The sequence below is a fragment of the Platalea leucorodia genome, assembly GCF_965183815.1.
Source record: "Platalea leucorodia genome assembly, chromosome: 7".
Classification (NCBI taxonomy): Eukaryota; Metazoa; Chordata; class Aves; order Pelecaniformes; family Threskiornithidae; genus Platalea; species Platalea leucorodia.
The window spans coordinates 4061982-4086965 of NC_138829.1; the positions used below are offsets into that span (position 1 = coordinate 4061982).

At 48.9% G+C, this 24984-nt stretch overlaps 1 protein-coding gene across 3 annotated transcripts in view; it reads right to left on the minus strand.

The window, feature by feature from the left end:
* Positions 1-24984, minus strand: part of FERMT2 (FERM domain containing kindlin 2) — a 52067-nt gene that overhangs the window by 21018 nt on the left and 6065 nt on the right. For all 3 annotated transcript variants that reach the window (XM_082318143.1, XM_082318142.1, XM_082318141.1), the window contains exon 2: positions 12106-12339. In XM_082318143.1, coding sequence (XP_082174269.1) covers positions 12106-12339 — 234 coding nt within the window. The remainder of the gene's footprint in view (positions 1-12105; positions 12340-24984) is intronic.

Below are 24984 nucleotides of genomic sequence, written 5' to 3' on the forward strand. Positions count from 1 at the left end.
CTTTGGAGCTCTCCTCTGCAGCTGGCTGTCCATGTCCAAGCCCCTGTGTTGTTTCTAGCTCTGTTTTTTGCATGTATCGCCTGAAAATGCTCAGCTGCATGGAGACGTGCAAAGCTTTGCCTTCGGGATGCCCTAAGGAAAGCAGCCCCCGGTCCCATCCCTGCCGCACGTCGAAGCCTGCAGCTGTAGCTGCAAGGGAGGCCTGGAGACAGAGGAGAGGGAGCTGGCTGCATTGCAGCCAGGCTGTATTTTCCCACCAAGAGGAATGCTGAACGAGACAATAAGTCATTATCCTAACGAGGAGAGGTTACAGGGTTTGTATCTCACCCTGGCCCCCCGTGCAGCTGCCGCCGCCGCGCCGGCAGCAGTGGGAGCTTGCTGTACCCTCCCAGCCATGAGAATATAATGAATATAATTAAAACCTGGAATTTGGTCGCTAGCACGTGACCCGAGCGGGACTCATCCCCACGGCAGACGCCTCTGCCCCGACTCACGCCCGCGGGCGCCAGCATCTTTCCTTACTGCAAATAAGCAGGGAAAATGTCAGGAGCTCTGCTCCCCCCTTGCCCCATCCAGGGACACACCGGGAGCCCATTAACCAGAAGTGCTTTTCCACATTTGTCAGGGGATGGCTGCCATTATAAACACTACACTCCAAAAATTACATTTTTTTTTCTTTTTTTTTAATTTATTAAAGCACGGCTTCCCTGACAGGTCCCATCCCCGGGCTTCGCTTCCCACTTTGCAGACACGGTAGCGTCCCGGGGCCGGCGCACGGGCTGTCCCCTCCTGGGGAGGACACCGCGACAGCCTCCCTGCCATGCTATTTTAAAGAATAACCTGTGCTTTGCCCTTTTTTTCCCCTGCTATTTTAAATAACAGCCTCTGCACTACCACCAACCCCGCTGTGCCTGTCACATCTGGGGGATTTGATTTTAGGCAACCTCCAGGGATGGATCCCGCTAGCCCCGGCGTTCCTGAATCCAGAGGTTGGGCACCTCTGGATTTAACTGTCTCTCGTATCGCGGGTCTCCCATCCCAAGCCATCATCCGGCACAGCTTTAATTTAAGCTTTAATTTTATTCCTAGATTTATATCTATTTATTTATATAATATCTACATATTTTATTTATTTATATAATATCTATATGCTTTATTTATTTTTATATATAAGCTTTATTTAATGTAAGCTTTAATGTAACACCGATTTATTATTACTACCTACACATTATCAGGCCAAACTCCATCCCTGTACCCACTAACCGACAGTTAGTTTCACCGCACAACTTTTTGACCATTTCTAGCAATAAATACCTAGCGTATGAACCCAGAGAGCTATTCGCATTCCCATTTATCACAGCCAGCTTACCTCACGAAGCAAAAATCTGCTGGGACAACCAGGGTCATGCGCAAGGGACAACACGCAGCAGAGCCGAAAATGAGGAGTTCCCCTGGTATTTTGCTAGCAAGGTTTATGCTCTGATGTTTATTTATGGTGCATTAGCAACTGATACAGCCTCTCAGCTGAAATCATTCAGAGAGGCCAAGAGAAGGGCTTCGGGCCAAGCTCAGCTCCTGAAAGCAATCTGTTGGAGATGGCCCAAAGCTTGACCATCTGATTTCAAAGCGACTTTTTATAGTCCCTCAGTTGTTCGTGACGCTATCGTCGGATTACAAAGGGTACGGGCAAGTTTTCGGCAGCTGCTTCGAAATAGCGCAGGGCCGCGGGGCACGGCAAAGGCAGCGGCATCCTTGCGATGCCAGAGCATCCCTGCTCCCCTGCAGCCGAGCACGCTTCCCACGGATAAGCTGCAAATTTCTCCCCAACAGCGGTCCGCTGGCTATACCATCATCTCCCAGACTTTACAAACCCACCGAAGCCAACCGAGGGTTGCAGGGGAAATTTAAAATAAAGCCCACCATGCTAAACAGCAGAGAGCAGAAAAGCAGCAGGAGCGTGATGTTGCTTTTATTTCCCACCCCAGAATTCGAGAAAAAGCGAGAAGTAACTTTGCACGGTTTCTGGCTGCACGTTTCAATCTTTCAGTAAACTGCTGCTGAAAAAAATGTTTGCCGCTGCTTATGATTAGTAAGCGTACAAAGGGTCTTAAAGTGTGTTTTGAACCGAGCCAGGCTTGGCAGACATGGTGTTTAGTTACTGTAGCTAAAGCAGAGCCTATCCCAGTATCCCAGGGTGTAAGGCCTTGCAGATGGTAGGACTCCAGTTAATTGGAAACTGGGACAAGGAACTGCTCCAGAGTCCCAGCCCCTGTTTTCTGGCCATAAGAGAAAGATCCTTAAAACATCCAAGCGGTGCAAAAAAAATTCAAGTCCTTTATATAGGTTTGGGCTTTTTACTGTGTGCCACTGCATCTGGAGAAGCCCATGGGGTTGCTGGAGCTGTTCACCTGGGGTAAAACATCTCCCCAGAGTTTGACTTCAGGCCCAAATTCCCACCCGAAACCCTCCGCTAACTATTTCATCCATGTTTTCCAGCTGAAGCCAAACTGCTCCTGCCAAAGGTCACTTTTTGAAGGAAAAAGGGTCTGTGAAATGTGGGTGGACCAGGAGAAGTGCCCTTCTCAACAAGGCTAATGTGTTGACTCTTCAACTGATGCCTTGGTGAGGGCTGTGTTTGCTTTAAAAGAGACTCCTTGTCTGCATACACGAGACAGATGGCACTGGCAAAGTCTACTAGAATTAACTGTAAATGATCCTTTTAGCATTTTATTTCTACTTATTGTGTAAGCGCGTGAAAACCCAGCTATCCAGCCTCTTACCGAGCCTCCCCGGCGTTGCTGGTGGCAGCCACCAGCAGAAACCATCTGCGACAATACATGGCACACTCCGTACGGAGGGGAGAGCACCAAACAAAATCTGGTCCCAAACCATTTTTCAGCTGGATCCGACTGGGAACCGTTCATATTTTGACATCTCCTCCAGCCCACGCTGGACCAGCTGCAGCCGCGGCTGAGCCCTAACATCGCTGCAGCTCCACGTCCACCTCCCAGCAGAAGGGCTCCGTCAAACTTAGGGGATCTGTTGCCCAGAGAGGTGGGAGATGCCCCATCCCTGGAACCATTCAAGGCCAGGTTGGACGGGGCTCTGAGCAACCTGGTCTGGCTGAAGACGTCCCTGCCCATGGCAGGGGGTGGGACTGGGTGGCCTTTAGAGGTCCCTTCCCACCCAAACCATTCTGTGACCCTATGATTTTATCAAGTGAGGGAAAAGCCCTTTGGCGAGGGGAGCACACACATATGCATTTCATAGGCGGTATTTCAAAAATGCGACCGGGAAGGCAGCTTTCAACCACCAAGAAAAATTTTTCCAACTGTTGGATGAAGCCAGTTTACTCCCTACAGCATCTTCTTTTCCATCTGCCTGCAAAAGCCCACTTGTGCCTGTGCTTCGTCCCGCTGAAGACAAACCCATGGCCTTTTTTTCCCCGTGTAATCCCTTATTTCACATCCAGCCCCTGCACAGCTCACCCAGCCCAGCTGCGCCCATTCATCTCCCACCCAGAGACGAACAGCAGAGCCGGGATGAAACCCTCCTTCTTCACAGGACACTGCACCCAGAAAACTGGCTTTAAAGAAAAATATCCACCTTGCAGGGTGTAAAATTCACAATTTATCCTCTTTTGCATTGAATCCACCAAGTAAATCTGGCAGCTGCTGCATCTCTGACCACCGAGGTGTATCGCAATGGGAAAGCGACTGTGGTCAGAGGTGGGACTGAAATCCATGTTTTTCAGCATGGAAGAAGGGGTGATTTTCTGCTTTGTCCCCATCCAAGATGCAGGGCCCCCAGGCCCCACCAAGCAGCACTCCAAGGGGTCGGGGGGGACACAGTGACGATTTCGGTGCTCCGAGGGACGAGCTTTCACTCCCACAAGAAATCAGATTTGCGGTTTTCTTGCATCACTTACGTACCCAACACAGCATCATCGACTGGAAGCGCTGTCTATGTACCAACTTCCCCAAAATGTAAAATGATGGGAAATCACGCTAGTTTCAATATTCAGTGTTGATATATGAGAAAAATTAATTTTCCAAAGAAGCTCTTAGCATCCTTTTTTCCACCCTATTTCTGGCTCCCTTAAAAGGCCAGAGAGCTCGTTCACCTAGTTAGCTCTTGAAGCATAAAAACTCCATAATTTTACTTGTAGCACAGACAGCATTTAGGAGAAATCCTCTCTTTAATGCTGATCCAGTTACCCTCCGTTAGGAAATGTGTTTTGAAGTGGGATATTTCTGCACTGGATCACCGCTGTCTCGAAGCAATGACTCATAAAAATTACAGCCTTTGCGCATCGACATGACGATTCTTAGGAAAATGAGACCTCAAACCCTGCTTCTCTCCCGTTTCAGACTTTAAAAAAAAAACAACCCAACATATTTTTTTTTTTTGAATGAGTGAATTCTATGAATGGTGTTTCTTGAATTTACAGAATTCCTGAGTTTACAGAATTAAGTATCCGACTTATCTTCAACATAAATTCACTCCAGATAAAGTTTTGCAAAACAGACCAGAGGCAGAAAAAAAAGAAAAAAGACTTCGGTAACTTTTGAAGTGCCTGGAGATAAGGCCGTGGTTGTATGGGACACTGGGCAATATCTGATGGCGGAGCAGGTCCTCACCCCCTTAGCACAGTTTACTGGGTTTGTACACGCACCTACATTCAGAACATTTTATTATGGGTTCTTCAGCTGCCTGGTTGCTTAAATATTTATTTGGGTAAAAGCCAAGTTCTCCACTTGCTGCCCCGGGCCATGCAGCTATGTCAGGACATCCCACAAAGCCTCCTGAGATGCCCAACGAGTGCCACGGGCGCAGATCAAACTGGGGCTGGCCCTGGCAGGGGCTTTGCCAGAGCCTTCCCAACTTCAGCGTGGAAAACCCAAGTGCCTGCTGACTTACTGACTTGCTGCTGGAGCGATGATCTGCAAAACCACTCGAAAAATGAGGTTTGCAGCGGTGCGACCGCTGCTTGCAAATGCTGTCTGTGCGAGTGGTACCCACAGCCGAAATCAGGGACCATTGGCCAGGAGGGACCCAGGAGGAGGAGGAGGAGGCAGCCAGCGGCGATGGAACCAAGCGTTATTACAAGGCTAATAAAAAGGGCTGTCGGAGAGACAGAGTCACCAAATGCTGAGTGTCTGGATGTTTTTTACACAAGTGGGATGAAATCCCCAGACTCCAGTTATCCGGATGCCTCTGAGAGCACAGACAGCACTTAGAGCCTTGCCCCCGAAGTGTCTGAAAGTCGAATTAAACTCAATTAAATTAAGCACCACAAACAAAAGAAAAAATCCACTTACACCCTCAGCATCGGACCATAAAGAGCAATCAGAATAATCTTAAGGAAGGCGGTGGCATTGGGTTTGCCAGCATCTCCTAATGTCTTCAGGATGCAAGTCTATTTAAAGGGTCTCTGTCAACAGCAGAGTAAGGATGAAAAAATTCACTGACTCACGCGGTGACATACAACCTGATGCTACTCGACAGGCAGAACAGGGACCAGGGTGGGGAGGGGGGAGAAAGAGGAATATTTTTTTCCATTTCAGTCACTTTGCAATTAAATCTTGTTATTTCGCTTACAGTCCCAGTTTCTGGTGTTCGTCTGGATCCTACACAGCAGCTGCGGCTGAATACAGGCAAGCAATAAAAGAGGAAAAGAGTGAAATGAAGAAGTTGGCAGCGGTACACTTGGGCCTCGCAATTTAAAAAGCTGAGTACATTGCAATTTGGCCGACTCTCTAAATGGTAAGATTTCCTTCCACACCCATCCCCTAGACATATTTAGAAATAGCTGCGCTACTGCCAAACCTCGCTGCTCGTGGCAGCAAAAGGCAGCAAACCCTTCCTCGGCATTTCTCCGGGTCTGTCTCTGTGCCGCTATGCGAACGCCGTCTCCAAGCATCTTCACGGTGCTACTGAGCATCCGGAGACCGCATCACGAGATGCTGGTGTCACCCCCCAAATATCCCCCGAGATGCTCACAGGCATCTACCAGGACTCTGTGTCAGCCCCGCTATTTTAGGAAAAATGCTACTTTATTTTCCAGCGGGGCATGAAGGAAGAAAAAAAGGTTTAAAGAGCTTTGCAATGGGGGTTTGCAACGGCGAGGAGTAACTCCAGAGAGCTTTGCCTCCTGGAAAGCAACCGTGCCGGGGCTGCGGCTCCACGTGCTAACCGGCACGGGCAGAGCCCTGGGAACGCTGTGCATCTCCGAGTACCAAAGGGTTTCAGTTTTGCAAAAAAAATAAAAAAAAAAAAAAAGAAAAGCAGCTTTTTATAGAAGTTTTTTTGGCAACTGAGGGCGTGGAAATATTACAAATACTTCAGAAGTCAGAGGACGTTCTGTACTGGAGTGGAGACCATTTATAATGAAAAAAAAAAAAAAAGGTAGGGTCATATTTGGCGTCTAGACTGCTGGATGGTGTTGCCTTGCTTGGGCTGGGCTTGCTTCACGCCGCTCCCAAATGCCACCATCACCTCGTCTCAGGTTGCGTTGGGTGGCTGGAGGCTGAAGCAAGGAAGATGGACTGGCTATCCCTGTCCCATCAGTCACACAGCCTCGGGCACCGTGTTATTTTGGGGCAGGGAGAGGCAAGGGGAAGCAGCCCATCACCCTCACGGGACTCTCCGCATCCCATCCCTCCTCCGCCAGCCCCACAAGCTGCCCGGGATGGGCCCACCCTTACCCTATGCAAGAGGGGTCCCAATTTCCCGGCGTCCCTCGCCCCCGGGGAGCTGGGGACCGGAGCGGGACAGGGTGCGGGCACGGAAACTGCCGCTGCTCGACACAGGATGCTCCGCAGACTTCGTTTTCCAAAACAGGTGATTAATTCACACAAAGTTCTTTGAGGATTACGAGGCAGGGGCTGGGTGTGATGCCCTACCAGCCTCCGGGGAAAAAAAAAAAGACCTGAAGGGAATTTCTTCATCTTGCACAGCCTCAGGGCGGGTAAGGGAGGGAGCAGTCATGAATTTTGGAGTGCTTCCTCCCGGAGCTGCCTCCTCCCAGCTCCGCCACCACGTCTTCCTCCCAGTGCTCCCAGTTCCCACCAGCACCAACTGCAATGATCTCTGCTCCTCTACTCAGGCTGGAGGGCAGCGTAGGCCCCAAATCTTCACAGCCAGAAGAAGAGAAGGATGCAAGCTTCCCAACATCTCCCCTCGCCCTGCGGTTCTGCAACGTACGCTGTTTCCCCCCGAGAAGCGGCATCGCCGGGGCAGGAAACGCCGAGGCATGGGAAAAAAACCTTCACACTTGCATCTCACTGTTTGCTTTTCCTCTCCCACGTGCCCACACAGCAGCAGCGGATCCTGCCTGGAGTCCCTTACTCCTCCCAGGACACAGGGAAAAAAAATACAGGCAGCAGCAGGAGAAAGGGGATGCTGTAAAGAAGCAGCTTAAGGGCATGAGCAGATGCAAGGCGTCCGCTGTCCTGGAATCAAATGAAGCCGTTGTGGAGGAAAAGAGGATTTTTCCGCTTGTAGGATGATGGGTTAGCGGGAGCTCTGCAACGCAACCGTTGTGGAAGAAAAGAGGATCTTTCTGCTCGCTGTTATGTAGACGGGTTAGCGGGCTTTGCAATGCAGCCACATCTCCGATCTCCCCAAATCCCACTTTCCAGTGAGGATATTCCCACCCACACCAATAAAGCGTTGATTGCAGCCACATCAAATTGCATTTGTGTATTTGATGGGTTGCCTGCTGGGCAGAAATATCTCCCCAGCGGGACGACGAGAGGAGGGGGGCCCGCGGGAGCCCCGCAGGCAGCACCCCATCCCAACCTCCGTGCTCCGCTGCTGGCCAGGCAGGCAGCACAAACCCCTGCTATTCCAAAAAATAAAATAAAAAAAAAAAAAAAAAAGTGAAGTTTTACTTTCTCTTTCTCTGGTCTTTAATTGCAGATCAAAGCTGGCCCTTCAGGCCGGCGCCGCCTGCCAGCAGCTGCTCCTGGGCAAGCTTCCAGGCCAGCCTTCGGGTGAAGGCTGCCTATCCCATCCACTGCCTCGCTCCTCTCCTCCTGCCTGCTCCTGCCTGCTCCTACCGCAGGCAAGGTCAATCCGTGCCGTTAACCCTCCCGACTGGTTGCTGTGGGAATCGAGGAGCTGCAATCCAACGACTGGGAATGAGATTGGGTTTTTTTCCCAGCTTCGCACGACCTCCAAGAAAGCGAGGGATGTGCGAGCGGCTCCAGCATCTTCCCACAGCCACCTCCGGGCTGCCCCCGGGAGCCGCAGCCCTTTGCAGTAACTTCACTCTGCACAAGAACAGAGAGTCTTCTTTAAAAAGCAACCACGTACTGCAACGGTGACACCTCTGGCTACAATTTAAAGGGAATATAAGAAAAGGCACAACCCTAAATAATTCACCCAAGTGTGTTCCTGCTTGCGTATAGAGGATTTTATAAATGCAACCAGCTAGAGACCTGGCAACATGGGGAATTACTTAAATTACTCATTAATCATGCCATATGCTAAAATTACTGAAGTGTGCAATTAGATGCTCTGGGTGAAAAGACAGCAAACAGTTATAGCCAAAATATGAGCAACTCACAAGCGCAGTTCTGTCGGCTGGACGTTGGTCCGGGCCATGCTGGAGCCTAACTTTAGAAATCAAGGGATCCGCAGAGACAAGAGCTATGCTGTTAGAGCAGGGACTTCTTCTTTCCCCTCCTACCTTGAAATATCTACTCAGTTTTCCTTGGGGAGACAACGAGCATGATTAATACGGGGGCTGAGTGCTCTCAGCGCAGAGATGCTGCGGAGGCCAGGAAAAGGTAATGGAGAAAAATGGGGCAGCATGCACACTAACCTGGGGGGGAAAAAAGAGGGAAACAGGCAGGTTGGGAAAGTGTTACAGCAGGGTCTGCAAGACCCCAAGAGAGGGTTGTGTTGGCTGACAGCCGCCTGACCATGAGCCAGCAGTGTGCCCAGGTGGCCAAGAGGGCCAATGGCATCCTGGCCTGTATCAGGAACGGTGTGGCCAGCAGGAGCAGGGAGGTGATGGTGCCCCTGCGCTGGGCACTGGTGAGGCCACCCCTCGAATGCTGTGCTCAGCGCTGGGCCCCGCACCCCAAGGCGGCCATGGAGGGGCTGGAGCGTGGCCAGAGCAGGGCAGCGAGGCTGGGGCAGGGGCTGGAGCACAAGGCTGGGGAGGAGCGGCTGGGGGAGCTGGGGGGGCTCAGCCTGGAGAAGAGGAGGCTGAGGGGAGCCCTCATCGCTCTCTGCAACGGCCTGAAAGGAGGCTGAAGCCGGGGGGGTCGGTCTCTGCTCCCCAGGAACAAGCGCTGGGACGAGAGGGAACGGCCTCAAGCTGCGCCAGGGCAGGGTTGGGTTGGGTATTGGGAAAAACTTCTTCCCCCAAAGGGCTGTCAGGCCCTGGCCCAGGCTGCCCAGGGCAGGGGCTGAGTCCCCATCCCTGGAGGGATTTAAAGAACGGATAGATGTGGTGCTCGAGGACATGGTACAGATGGACTTGGCAGTGCTGGGTTAACGGCTGGACTCGATGATCTTAAGGGTCTTTTCCAACCTTAACAATTCTATGATTCTATGAAAACGAAAATGCAAGCTCCCCAGGCTGCCACCGGGAGCTGGGATGATCCCACCACCCTACAGCCACTCCAATTTTTGGCAAGCTGCGGTGGGCACCGAGGTGCGGGCAGATATCCCCCAGGCCTTCCAGGAATGAAACACCCTGTGCGAATTCAGCATGACACCCCTGGGATGATTTTGCATGCCAGAAAGCAGCGGTCCCTCTCGCCCGGCAAGCGCGTGACCTCCTGGCTGAGATTAGCTCCTGCCTCCATCGGTGCTCGGCTCCGGCACCCCGCGCTTGAGGACGTGTCTGACCCACGGCACGGCACCAAGGTCACATACAGAGGAAGAAAGGACAGGCAGTGACCGGGATTTGCATAGAGTGGTTTGGTGTTTGCCCCAAGTAGCTCTTGGTTCCTATATATCATATATATAAAATATAAATAAATAAAAATAAATATATATGTCATGCCACTACGAAGCTCTTCCCTGGATACCTATTATATACAGCTATAATAGCTGTATTTGGACACCTATTATATATAAATTTAAGTATATAAATTAATGTAATATAAAAATTAAATATATTATATATAAAATATATACATTTATATATAACTGGTGTCCAAATACAGCTATTACATATATACCTATGTATAACAGGTGTCCAAATACAGCTATTATATAGACACCTATGTATAACAGGAGTCCAACTACAGCTATCATATAGACACATGTATAGCAGGAGTCCAAATACCCCTATTATATCTATATCATATAGGTGTCCAAACACCTCTGTGGTCCAGGGAGGAGCTTCCCGGCCCCTCCAGCTCCAGCATCGCCACCTCCCTGCATCCCAGTCCCCGCTTCCCTCGAGCCGATGTTGTTGTATGTGTCCATCCTCCCCATAGCTCTGCTCAACATCTGGCTCCCAGTAAACACAAAGACAAGGGCTAAACAAGATTTAATCCCTGTATTCAGCTACGTAGTTTCTATCCATCCTCAAACAGCTCAGGCAGGTTAAGAGTCACTAAAAGGAGAGTGAAGCTTTCAGCAAAAATCCCGCTTTCCCCCAAATCGGGAACATTTATTTCAGCACGTCGGATGCCAGGGAGGGGGAGTCAGAAGCACCCTCGACAGATGTGTCCCCCCCGCCTGCTGCAGAGAGCTCCTACCACAGCTGGGCCGCAGCTATCAGAGTGGCTTTTCCCCCTTCCACATCTTTAAATATTAGCATTATTCCGCCGGTTTGTTCATAAATACACTGAGAGCCCTAGAGTTAAATAAATAGCTGCTTCAGGCCCATGTAAGGTTCTGACTGCTCTGCGGCGTCAGTGAAAGATCTCGTTACGTGATTAACTGTATCACAATTTCCTGACGTGACTCACTGTCCGAAAGATTCATCAGCAACCAAGAGGACGCCTCTGACCTCTCTGTCTGGCACAGCATTAAAAATGGCAATGGGAGACAGGGGGGAAGCAAAACCAACGGGGAAATAATGCTGGCTAAGCCTTTTCTATTTTAAGGAGAAATTGCCCAATATTTATATTTAAAAAAAAAAAAAAACAGGAAAGAAATAGCAAAGATTCATAATCAGCTATATATACCGACCTAACCACAGATGCGCCGGAGGCTGTGCCGTAACACCGCACGTACGGCTGCGCTCTTCCTGCCTCACGAAATAACTGGGTCAGCCAAGAGTAACCCTAGCTGCTTTTTGAGAGCAAAAATAGATTTACTACGGCCGAGGTCGGGTTGCAGGCTCCTTTCGGAGGGGAGCAACCGGGAAGGACACCGGTACGGAGCCCACGCCGAGCACTTGAGTTCCTCGGAGCAGAGTTACCATCTCCTAGGGGTTTTTTTGCAGGGGACAAAGAGGCACCGGCTTCTGGGATAAGAAATTTGTGAAGATGGGTAAAAAGCGATGGACAAAAGCAGCAGCCTGGGACAAGCTCTGTGTACCCGGTAGGAAACGATCCACCCTTTCTTCTGGGGCTTCTTCTCAACAAGGGAAAGGAGCACGAAGAGGAGCTGGGGAGGAGAGTGGGAGACTTGGTTCCTTCCCTCCACCAGACAGTTTTACAGTGAAGCATCATCACTTAATCTCTAATATGATTTTCCACTGGAAGAGAACCCACGGAGCTGGCAGGTTTCCTATTTCAGGGTTTGTTTTTCATCTAGCACATAAATTTGCAGAAATAAAATTACGACCCAACACCAGCAGCTTCGCCTCGCCTAAGACAAAACTGCAAACAGCCTCGCTAAGAAACAGAATTCAGCACCAAAACCATATTTCTTCTTACGTTTGCGGTACGATCGGTCCCCTTATTTAAGTATTTACACATAAAAGGTTAGATTCGCGAGGGAAAAATAGTGGATACCCAGGCTGCTTGATGCCCAGGTGACCGCCGGGTGTTTGAAGCTGGAAAATAACATTAATTTAGTAAGTATATGAGATGAGCACACATGCCGAAGGACAAGCAGGAGCCAAACCAAATGATGACCTCCCCACGGGCGGCTGGAAACTGGCGGCTTTCGGCACTTGCTACTTACTGAATGTTTTGCAGATGTCAGAAACCGCCTTGAAGACCCTGTCCGAGAAGTTGACTTTCACCTTGACGTACTTCATGTTGGGCAGCTGAAGGCGAAGCAGCTTGTGTTGAGGTGTGAACTGGAGCTTGGCATCAGCCTGTATCCCATATTTGTCCAACGTCCAGTGCGTTTTAAGGAGCCAAGTTTTCTTCTTTTCCCACCACAGCGCATGATCCGACCAGTCTTTCTTGACATCTAGAACAAAGAAACCATTTTACTATTTAAAACCGGGACCAGAATTAGCCTTCAAAAGACAAAAGCAGAAGTTCAAATGCATTTAACCAAAAAGCGACTATCGATCCAAAAACGCCGGCAGCCCTTTTCACATACAAATAATAGCTTGTATTCAATAGCATCTAGAATCCACCTTGGAGATAAAAGTAGGAAAGAACCCAAGAGGAATAAGGATGAGACACAACGTGTCCGTGGATCACTCAGCCTGGCAGCGATGAAGCTGGAGCATGAAACCAAAGGGCTCATGAACGACCCGACACCTTCCCTGGGAGGGATTTTACACAGCTTTTTAGGTTAACTATCAATTCTTGCGTTTCCCCATCCCCACCTGCGCTACCCGGAGGTGAGCCCAGCCACCGGGGCACACGCGGAAGGCAGAACTAAGAGGAGGTCTGCAAGAATTCAACACCGTGTTTTCTCCGGGTCTTTCAGTTTCTACAAACAAAACTGGAAAATTCCCAAACGAAACTAAAAGTCACCTCCCAAAGGAACAACAGTGCAAAACCCAACACCCACGTCTCCTTCCAGCAGGGACGTAACCATGGGGTCTTTGAAGGTCATGTCCAAGCCGGAAAGCATTTGGGGAACCAAAGCATGGTGATAACCCCAAAAGACAGCTGCGGTGCAATATTTTCCCTAACACCTGGAATATTTTTTGCTAACACCTGCCTTGCTCTCCCCGCAGCCCCTTGCCATTCCTGCAGAGCATCTTCCAGTCCGACAACCACCGACCGGCATTAATGGTGCAACGTCCCCCCACCACGCAGGAGAAAGGGAAGGAGAGGGGGAGGGAATCATCCTTGCATCCATGCATTTTGCAAAGCTCTGCTTAGCCTAAACCCTCCATCTCCAAAAATACTGACCAGGGGTTGTGTCAGCATCGACGGCGGCAGCCAAAGCTCTCATTTCAAAGGAAAAACCAAACGTTTCCACAGGATGGCATCTGGGCAGGCACATGAAAACCTCAAGAAGCTGCAGGACAAGTTACAGCGCAACTTTTGCACTTGATATTGCAAGTGATAGAGTTACCATTAAGTTTTGAGCTTACGGACTTTAAATGAGGATTATTTTAATTTTCATAATAAAAAAAGAAGCTTGAAAGCAAGGCGCTTTCCAGGTTAAGGCACCGGTAATAAAATAATTCAGTTTTCAGCTCCAGATCTTCCTCAGATCCCAGATTCCCAACATGAAACATCAGTTTAACCCAAATTAAAACTGCCAGCTGACGTTGACTGCAACAGCTCCTTCCTCCATCCTTCGGCATCGCTGCTCGTGCACGGCGGGGCACCAGCCAGAAAGCCAGGGGCAAACCCAGCAGAGTCCAGGGGCGAAGCCCCAGCAGACACACCACCAAGCAGGCTGAAGGTACCGAGGAATACGCTCCAGGACAGAAGAATTATTATTATATTGAAGATTATCCCCACCAGCCCCGTCTGAACTTCATCAAGATGAGAACAGTGTGACAAACGAACTTTTTGCTGTCCCTATCTGAAAATGGGATCTTGATCTCAGGGTTACTGAGAAAAGCCAGCAGAAGCTTTTTTTTTCTTTGAACTCTTGGTATAATGGCATAATCATACAGCCGGAAAGTGGAAACGTTCAGCTAGACTTTTCAACAGCTTTGTACAATCAAATTAAACAAAACCAAATATAGAAAAGCATGCGAACTTGCACAAGCCTTGGCTACTCTCAAAAAAATCTGAGAAATCATTACAATGGACTTTGGTAATGAAGTCCAACTTCTGCCCTACTGAAAGCTGAACAAATTGGTATGGAAAGTCTGGGGGGAGGAAAAAAAAAAGGCATTTTGAATCACTAACATTGATGCCTAACAGAAGGGGATTTGGGTTTACGCTGCAGATTAACCTTTCAGGCCATGGCACAAATATGCACAGCATCGTCTTTTGGCCTGAGAGCAATTAACGCTTTGAATTAACAGTGAGATGTTGGCTATGGCCAGAAAGGTAAAGGTCTGCGGCTGCCCCATGGGGTAGTTATATATAAAAGAGCTTGGCAAATGTTTAGCAGCTGACTTGTGGGGTTGAGTTTAACATGTTGACAAGAAACCTTCGGTGCTTTGCAAGGCAGCTGGTGTGACCCAGGGCTTGGAGCAATCCTTGCACACCGGGGAATGCCAACTGCCTGGTTAAATCTGATCAAAGGTCTATAAATCTTCACCAGGGTCCCAATTCTCGAGTTACTGATTCGTTCGGGTTACAGCTTTACGACAAGGCTTGTTATTTCAGCTCAGTCTTTTCCCATTTACTACTATCAGTCGCAGGACTGGGCCCTTTGGATTTATGGAAAGCAAGCTGAGAGCCTAGGTAAGTCTCCAAGAGCTGCAAACTCATTTTAGAGATCCCAAACCTCGAATTCAGAGGGTTACTACAGGTCCAAAACCACGCTGCAAATCTCAGCGGAGGTGTTTGCAGATTCAGAAGCTCCTCTGAGCTGCTAAATGCTACTTGCACATCCCTGAGCTGCTATTTCCAGCCATGAAGTGCACCGGCCTTACGGCAACGCTGTCACCCAAAGAAGCAGAAATGGTCAGAGCCGGCACGCGTTCATCAGCGTCTCAATCAAAGAAAATAGGAAAATCATAGAATCATGGAATGGTTTGGGTGGGAAGGGACCTCTAAAGGCCATCCAGTCCAAGCCCCTGCCATGGGCAGGGACATCTTCAACCAGATCAGGTTGCTCAGAGCCCCGTCCAACCTGGCCTTGAATGGTTCCAGGGATGGGGCATCTCCCACCTCTCTGGGCAGCCCGTTTCAGTGTTTCGCCACCCTCATCGTGAAAAAGAAACAGGCTTGTTCAGTGGAATGGGAAAATCCACCCATATTAGTCTAAATCAGGCTGATTCCTGCTTATGGCATAGCGGGGGGAGAGGAACACCAGAGCCACCAGGATTTAGGTGTCCTCAGTGCAATAAAATAGCATCCTCCCACCACCGTCATCTGGGGCAAAGGAGAGCACAGAGGGATCCTTGGAAATAAGCTGCACACTTTTGCTAGGGTCACAGCAAATCATGGCCACCGATGCTCCCCTTCCAGGCAAGGAACCTGCCAGGTGAAGGCTGCGGAGGCTGGAGCCGTCAGGATCAGCTGGAGCATGGGTTGGGGACAGGGAGCTCCGGGAGCCCAACCCCAGCAGCAGCGCCCGCGGGAAAGGGAAGCACGGCGCTTCCTTCCCGGCATCAAAAATAATCCCAGCTCCCCGCTTCCTCCACCTCCCCGCGCAGCCTGATCCGAAACCTCGGCTGCTGGGAGCCCGGGAGGGCTGGGGGACCTGGCTGTTATTTTTTTTTTTGAGGAAGAACCTGGTTTTGCATTTGCCTCCCAAAACCGTGCCAAGAGGCAGAGACGCGGCACGGGTGACGCCGAGGACATTTTGTACGTGGAGCAAACTTGCTGTCCACCTTGAAAAGCTGTTCAGACAGTCCTGCAAATGCACGAGGCATCTTAAATCACCCAGACTGCTGCAGAGACCTCTGTGAGGACAGAACATTATGAGAAGAGACGAAGAGCTGCTCAATAAAGTGTTTTAAACCTTAAACATCCCTAGCTTTCAATTCATGCCGGCGCCTCGCCACAGTCACATCGCACCAGCTTGTCCAGCATAATTGCAACTGCAGATTTTTATTCCCACAGTTACCACTCAATTCGCATCTAGAATTCAAGGAGCAGAAAATAAGTCTTAATTGAGATGCATACGAAGTGTATTTTCATTCTGGGCTTGCTACTGCACAGACCCACACGTACACAATTCCCATTTAGGCAACACCACTAAATTTTGGTGAAGTGCGAAGACCGAGGCGGCCCCATCCGCTCTGCCTGACGGCCCCTTTATCCCATTTACCCCGGGAGCCGGCTGCTCCGAACGCTTTCCCTCCGCCGATCTGTGGATTTTAAAAGGCCCTTTTCTGCTCCACTTCTGCAGCAGCTACTGAACCTCCCTTCTTCAGAAGCATTATCGTCACTTGGCAGGCTCTCCGTGCGAGCTTATGACTTACTAGCAATAGTATACACGTCTCCAGCATTACATAAACACTGTATTTGCCTTGTTATTTCAGGATATCCCCTATTGCAGATGGGCCCTCCTTCCGTGCACCACTCAGAACAAAAGAGCCCCGATACAACCAAATAAACCCCTTTTTTCCCCCCCACCTCCCTGGCAAACAGTTAAAGCCCACTAGATGGATGTTTGGAGAGCAGGAATCTCCAGCAGTGGTGGGCTCCACCTCTGGGCAAGGCTCCCGCGGGCTGGCACCACATCCCCTTTCACACACACATCCCTGATTAAATCCATCGGACAGCAAAGAGCCTACAAACGCCTCCATCACCTTAACATCGGAGAGAGATTATTAGAAAGCTCCTGGAGAAGCTTGTGTAGGTACGCAGGGAACTTCTGCAAGCCTGGCTGGTTTGCATCCCGGTTTTTCGTTTGATTTTTGGAAACAAAGATTTGCAGCTGAAGCTGGTTTCCCTGCAATACTCCTCCTCTGAAGAGGAGCGGTGGATGCAGCCAAAGCAGAGGTTTCAGCTCATTTCTTAATTATAAGTGGTGGCTTTTAGAGCAACAGATTCAAGTCTTCAGCCCTCCCGGGGGAGCAGTGCGGAAGGACCATCCTCCTCCGGTACAGAACACGGCAGAACCAAAGCCCCTGCATCCAGCTGGCTGTGTTTCTATAGGAGCACAATTAGCACAGGAGGCTTTTCCCCAGCGCTGAGCGTGCACCAGGGGTGCCTCGAACGATGATTATTCCTGCTCTGCTCTGGTCACGCTCGGGAAGTCGAGGGAGCAAAACACCTTTCCATTACCTACACAATACCTGAAATTGCTCTACATATATATAAAAATATATTATGCATATAAACATGCATATATACACACATCACATATATATAACATACATGCATATGTTATATATACACACAAAAATATGCATATATAAAATATATATACACGTGTCATATATACACAGACATGTTATACAGACACACACACACATATATATAAAAATTATATATATATATAATTATATCATATATATATATATAAATATATATATGATACGGTGCAAGGACCGAAACCAACTCACAAGCCAAGCATTTCCTCTTGCAAAAAGTGATTTTTGTACTTGGTAATCTACCGAGGTAAAAAAAGGCTTTCCAGCTTTTCAATGAGTTTGGGTGCAGATGGGCTGAAATTGGTCGAGGGCTTTTATAAAGAAGGAAGAAAAAAAAAAAAAGAGGGGTTGCATTTCTTTTTTTTTTTTTTTTTAAATTAATACGCAATACACTTTTTATTGAAAAAAAATAGATGTGGACAGCACATTTAAAACCCTGACTGCAGGCAGCTCGAGAGGCAGTTGGGAGATTAAAGTACCCTTAAGCTCAAATACCTGCTGATAACGCATTAATCCAGCGCTCGCAAGCCCCAAGGAGCGGCCAGGGGCTCTCCAAGGCAGAGGCTGGGTGTTGGCTGGTTACACACCCCTCTTGGGAAGCCGGCGGGGAAGAAAAATCTCCTTCAAAGGAAAAGAGACCTCCAGCAATAAATAGGTGGGGAGTGCTTCGTGGGTCCTGGGCGAGCGCCCTGGGAGGGGATGCAGCCTCCCCTCCGCCCTCCCGTCCCCTCAGGATGCACCGCCGTGCATAGAAAGCAAGGCAGAAGTATTTAAAAACTTGAAAAGGAGAGTAATTTAAGACTAGAAGTAAAAAAGAGGAGAGGAAAAAAACACCCAAACGACACCAAAAATCATTGCACGTAACTTCATGTGGTTGCTTTGGTAGGTTTTCCTTTTCCACATACCATCAAGCAGTGTGTGTCAATGAGGTTTGAAGGCATATCTTCACATCACTAAAAAAACCCGAGAATACTGCAAATGTTCCCGAAACATTTCGAAGTACCAAAAAAAATGGGTAATCCGGTGCATGGAGCAGGACGGAGGCGCTGGGATAAGGGCTGGGACAAGAATAAAGAAATGTTTTACAGCCAAGAGCGCTGCTGAAGGTCCCACTCCAGCCAGCGCCTGCTCTCGTGGTCATTAATATTATTTACTTTTCAGAAACGACTGATACAGCCATTAAATCCCGCTGCGTTTCCTTCCCCCACCTGCGGACGCTGGTGCGGGGATCGGCTTCTGCATCTCAGTGGATGGGATCCAGGCCCACGTGGTTTGCTGGGGATGGCTGCAAGATCATCGCTTGCTTTTGAAAAGTCCTCCCAACCTGTGCAGGGATTGGGATTTCATGGGATAGAGATGCGCCCAGGCTGCAGGGCTGGCCCGTGGACCCTCTGCGACCCTACAATGCCAGAGAGCTGACCGGCTCATTTTAGGCTAACATCGTTGCAGTCAACAATAAGGCAAAAAAAACCAAGCCAGAATTTAAAAAAAAAAAATTATAAAAATATATTTTCCATATATTTACAATTATTTATATATATTATATATAATATATAAATATACAATATATAAAATATATAAATATATATGTAATTTATAAATATATTTTTATATATATAATTTATAAATATATTTTTTATATATATAAATATGGGTACAGATACGTGTGTCTACGCATACATACACAAAGCTGTACCCATATTTTATGGGTATGTATACACACACATATATATCTAGATATCTGAACCCATTGCTCCCTGTGGGGAGGGACGGGACATCACCGCCTCACTGCTTGCGCTGACCTCTTTAAACCCAGATTCCTTCAAACATGCCAAAGCCACTCCTTCCAGGACAATTATGGAAAAAAAAAAATTAAAAACAGAGCTGTTTTCATTTATCTTGACTCCAACAGAAATGCTGATGCATTTTGCTGGGCGTCACGGTCGCAGTCTTGGGGCAGAATCTATTTTTTAGTGGGGATTTGAGTCTTTTGGGGTATGGTGCGGACAGGAGGAGGCTCCCCTCCACCCCCCAACGGGGATTTAATTGCAGAGCAAAGTTCAAAACAGAACAAAAATCCTTCCAGCCTCCGGTCACAACACTTGAAAAATTATACTTTGAAACACAGGGATAAATATCTTATGAAATTATTTTCAGACTGCTGTAATAAAGCTGTAGCCACGACAATCCAACGCTCTGGGTACTAACGAGATTTAACAGCGGGTTTTAATCACGTGCCCTCTACGTATTTGACACAGACTCTGAAAAACACGATGGACATCAGCAGCAGCCACCTGCGGAGGGGCTTTTACTCACCGGTGAATGCAAAGTGGTACCCTGAATTTTCCTGTACCTACCACCATGGGCAACTATCACCACTATTTTATCCCACTTTGTCTTCAGGAGAACAAATGGTCAGGAGAACATCTACACACACCCACAGAGGTGTCCAACACACATGATCTCTGCTGAATTTAAATCTAAGGAGAACATTTCTTGCATGAAAAATAGTTTGACTTGTTTAAAAAAAAAAAAAATATGGAAAAAAACCAGCCTTGTTCCCAACGCTGTGATTCCCGTGAGCGCGACCGAGCGCAGGAGACCTCCCTCTCGTCCCAGCGTGGCAGAGGACGCGGATGGTTCACCGCTGTGAAATCCTGACGTCAAAGCACGCCGTGTAGTTGCAGAGAGCTATTCAAAAGCAATGAAAAAAAGGAGGAGGGGAAAAAAAAAAAAAAAGAAAACAAACCCTGTGGAGGACACTGAGCCCATCAGGACACAATGCTGAACGCAGATGTTCAACGTGTCCTCGCTCAGAAGAATTATGGAGCATCTTCTGCTAACGAGGGAACGTTCTGCTGCACTGCGGGAACCAAGTGTCCCTTTTTTGGGTTTATAAGTGAGGTTTACAAGGGCAAGCCCATGTCTCGATGGGGCAGGGACGGTAACTGAAGCACCGAAGAGGTGACAAAAAAAAATGCAGCGGTCAATCTTTTTGATGCTCCAAACCCTCCTCCTGAAGAGCCCACCATGTACACAGCCATGAGGCACGGCAAACCCCCGCCCCGAAATTTCACTGCGTCATTTCTAAATCATTGGTGGTGTTTTATAACCCAGGTGCGGAGCAGGGACCCTGTACAAGCCCACACCATCGATGAGCATCTTTGCAAAAGCACGAGGCTGATACATCGAACCCAGCTGCCCCCGAAATGATGCTCCTGGCAGCGCAGGGCTTCGCTCCTCCGTGCTCCAGATGCTCAACCCGCGGGATGCGGAGCCTTCGAGCATCTCTGCACGAGCCAGATCCGCACACAGGCTTCGGGAAGAAGAGCAAATCCCGACAAGCCTGAAAGTTACTTTTTTTTTTTTTTTTTTCCCCCTCAAGTAAACTGTAGGAAGGAAGCTCTTTGCAGTGTTAATAGGATTACTCAACCAGCACTTGGAAATTTAGTTCATTCAGATGTGCTGGCAGTATCTACTACTTGCACTGCTAGTACTGAAACAAAAATACCCCCTCCTCCTAGGGCTGAAATGATTTCTCTCGTGCCGGCCACACCGACAAGCACCTTTGCCCTGAATGGATGCCACCGACCTGCAGAAAGAACAGCAAAACCCCCTTTAAATTTGCTTTACACCTCTGATGCTACCCCACAAACGCAAAAGGCGCAGGCAATCCGTACCACAAGCTGTGAGCCGAGCACATGGTGTTTGCCCTAGAGGTACCTACATACTTTTATTATGGTTTTATGCATAAATTTATTATACATATATCTATAAAATAAAATCTATTTTATTTCTCAGCATCTACTGCAGCAGGAGGTCTATGGGTTTCTCCAAGCTGCTCACCAGCTCAGTGCAGCCATACCCGACCCTGTTTAAACCCCTGAGCGGGCAGAGCAGTTCTGCAGCAATGCTGAACCCTGCCGAAACGTCAGGAAACCCTCTGGGGGAGCCGAAAGCCGGGGCCACCTCGGCCCCCCAACACCCCACGCTAACACGCGCCCATCGGCTCAGGAAGGTCTTTGCAAGCGCCGTGCAGACTTGCGTCAAATCCTTGCACCAGCACTCCAGAGCAATTTGGCTTGCTCACTTTTCTATGGGAGGGAATAAAGGAAAGCAAGGGTGGATTACTTTTTTTTTTCTTAATATTTTTTTTTCAAAACAGGATCTTTACAACCTGATTTTGCCGACTGTTTCCCCCCACTCATCAAGCACCCCTCCAGTGGAGGCTTTCACTGGCTGCTCCCCACCTCCCATGGAATCACGAGAAATGGCAGAAAACTCAATTAAGCAGTGCGGTTTCCATGATTCATCCAGCACAAAATAGGAAGCATCAGACAGAAACACAGCAGCAGAGGAAGGAAGGAAGGAAAATCACTTCTCCAGGGAGCACTCAACTGCCTTGACTACCAGCCCGGGTGCTCCCTCACCCTCCGGCAGTGTATCACACCTCCCTTCCCTCACCAAAAAGGAAAAGTGCCCCAGGGTGACGGTGCCAGCAGTCTGCAATCCTGACTCATCCCCCATGAACGTGCAAGGCATAACGGAGCCGGTCCCTGCCAAAAAGACATCATACCCAACAACGGAGCCAGAGGACGTTTGGCGGGACGGATGCATACGGCAGATAAAGGAGGATCCAACGGGCAATCTGAATTCCCAGCTTCTCATCTGAAGCTTCAGCGTCGCCAGGCAATTCCCCAAGTGCACCTTAACGCTGGTTATTCTCTGATAAAAGCTTAGCCCTCCGGAAAGCGAGGTTTGCAACCCTCGCGATGCCTCGGGCAGCCTCACCCCACACCAAACCTGTGAGCCAGCGTTGGTCCCTCTCCTGCAGACCAGGTGGGATCCTGGTCTGCAAGAGAGGGACACCAAACCTTCCAGGTTTCACCCAAAGTGCATTCCCCTGGGCAGAGTGTAAGCCATGGGGACGGAGCCTCATCCCCCCGGCAGCGACAGCAGCCAAAAGTGCTTCGCATGCACCAGCCTTCCCTTGCATGTCTTGTGGACATGCTCCCGGCTCAAAGCAAGATTTGGGGTGAAGCTGGTCTCTGCCCTAGGACCTTTGCAGAGCTATGGGGAGATGCCACACGGAAGGGACGAAACCCTGCCATTTTTCTTATTTGTTTCTGTATAAGTTAGCCTAAGCTCACTGATGCACACAACACACTTTTAAAGGGCTTTAAGACCTCTAACCTTGAGCTTGGGCCCACCTCACCCATCACACAACCAAGCTCGGGGACAGAAGCCACACGGCAGGACACGTGGGGTGGCAGAGAAGACAATTTCTGCCGCAGACGGCTCTCGAGCTGGACGTCGTGTCGAGCAAAGCTCTGTGTATTATCAGCGAGGAAGGGAAGCTCAGCAAGACAGGGATATAGCTCTTCCCAGGCAATTTCATAAAACGCAGACTTTCTAATTGAATTTGGAGTTTCGGCAATTAACCCTTCCAAATGTACATATGCCTGCAGGGAGGAGGGGAAAAAAAAAGAAAACAGCCACCAAACAAACATGTATAATCGGCTGGTAAGAGATTAAAATGTAATAATTGGCAAGATGAATTTTTGGTTGCTGTCTAGTTGTTTTGCAAGCTAAAAACCACCCGAGGTTATAAAGGGGAAGGTTTATGCAACTGCTGGTGTGCCTGTTTGCCTACACCCCCCGCCCCAACACTGTTCTGAACCTGCTGTCCAAATCCAACCACGTTTTACTGAAAATTGGAGGTCTCCAAGATCCCAGCTGGTCTGCAGGAGAGGGACCAACGCTGGCTCGTGGACCTGCCGTGCACACAGCTCCTGCCCGAGGTTCGTGTCTGAACGGCCACCCAGAGCTGCTGCAAACTCGCTGGAAAACGGGCGAGCGCAAGAAAAACCAGGGAGCGCAGTTCTCCGAAAATAAAAAAAGAAAAGAAAAAAGCTTTCCTCTGGTTTGCTGGGCACTTTTCTTCCCCTGCCCCATCAGTTCTACCTGGTAGAAGCTCCAGCCTGGACCACTGACACCGGAGCAATGTGCAAAAAGCAAACCTGGCCAAGAAAACTAAGTTACTGCAACTCTGCTCAAACTCGTTACTTCTCCATCCGGCGGGAATTTGCGGTTCTCAGTATTTTTCCGAATTATAACACTTGAAAAACCCTGAAAGCCACCAAGAACATTGAGAAGCAAATCCCACCAGCTGAAAAGTTTTGCTCGGGTTTGTTTCCCTGCCCCTTTCTAAACTATCACGATGTTAATTCACATTTCGGAACGAGAACAAAGAAATGCATCTTCTTTAGGATGTTTTAACAGTACGAGACCTTTTCCCCCAAGCACGCCCAGGGCTGGATGCTGGGCTGAAGGCGGTGTGCCATGAGCTCCACGAGTGCCGTAAATCTCCTTCCTTCCCCTTGCCTGTAAGAAAAAACACCACCACCAAAAAAAATAATCCCCTAAACACCCAAAATAGGAGCTCGCAGTGGCGGTGTCACCGGTGATGTTGAAACAACTGAAGTTTGCAGTGCAAATACTCCCTCTGCTCCTTCCCAGCTCGGTAAACACTCCCCATATCCCCAACTTCATGCAGTGATCCACAATCTTTCCCCTCCCCCCCCACCATAATCAGAGACCAAGGGTTAAAATCCAGGTTCCCGGTTTGCTTTTTATAAAGTCCCGTAGCGGGTTTGCAAGAAGTTGCTCATAAACCCGCAGCGGTCTGCAAGCTGCAGACTGGCGACTACCAAATGCCATTTTTCTAAGCCAAAAATCAGAGACGGGGCAGGATTTTATGCCGGTACCCAGGGTGCCTGCTATGAATGCAACCATCACACATGTAACAGCACAGAAAGAGGGTTCAGAAATCCCTGCTAGGGAACACCCGGAGACATTTGGCTTCAGTATAGAAATATTAAACTATTTTGAGTACAATTTGTTTGGGTTTTTATATGGTTGAAAGAAACTCAGCCAGATGCCTGGGCGAAACGCAAGCCCTGATGGAGAAGGGTGGGGAAAAGGAAAGGATGGCTACGGGGGGGGGGAAAAGAAAGTTAAAAAAAAAAAAAGGGAAGCGTGTGAATGCGATGATTTCTATCATTTTAGCTCCCTCGGAGTGACACGAGCGTGGCGAGCGCAGCTCCCCACGCCGGCTTCCCCGCGCGCCTTATGTCAAATCGAAACCTGAGGGAGCTGGAAGAGGAAACTACTGATTTGGGCTGGGTGGGAGCAGCAAACCCAACAATTTCCTGTCTGTGGTAGACAAACCCCGGCTCTGGTATTCGCGGGAACGCCGCCGCCGCCGCCTCTCGCCCCGCTCTCTTCCCCCTCCGACCGGGATCTGTGTCATTGGCCCCGGCTCTTTCGAACCAAAGCGGATGGTTCGTAGTGAAAGAATTAACAATAAAATAAAATAAAAAATTAATTCCAAATAAAATTTGGAAATTTTAATTTATTCTTTTGCTTCCAAAGAGTCATCGCCACTCTGGGGAGAAATATTAATCGCCATGACCGCAGCTTGGAGCTGCCTGCGTACGGCTTTTACCTGCCCCCGCCCCAAATTCCTCTGGTCATTGGCAGTTCGGATGAATATTCCACTTCGGCTAACAAAGAGGACATTATTTGAGCCATGATCCTGCAATTTGGCATGGGCCTACGTGGAAGCTTCCTGGAATCAAAAGCTGGATGTAAAGTAAAGAGCCAGCCCCACACAGATCAATGTGCACGGCCAGAGA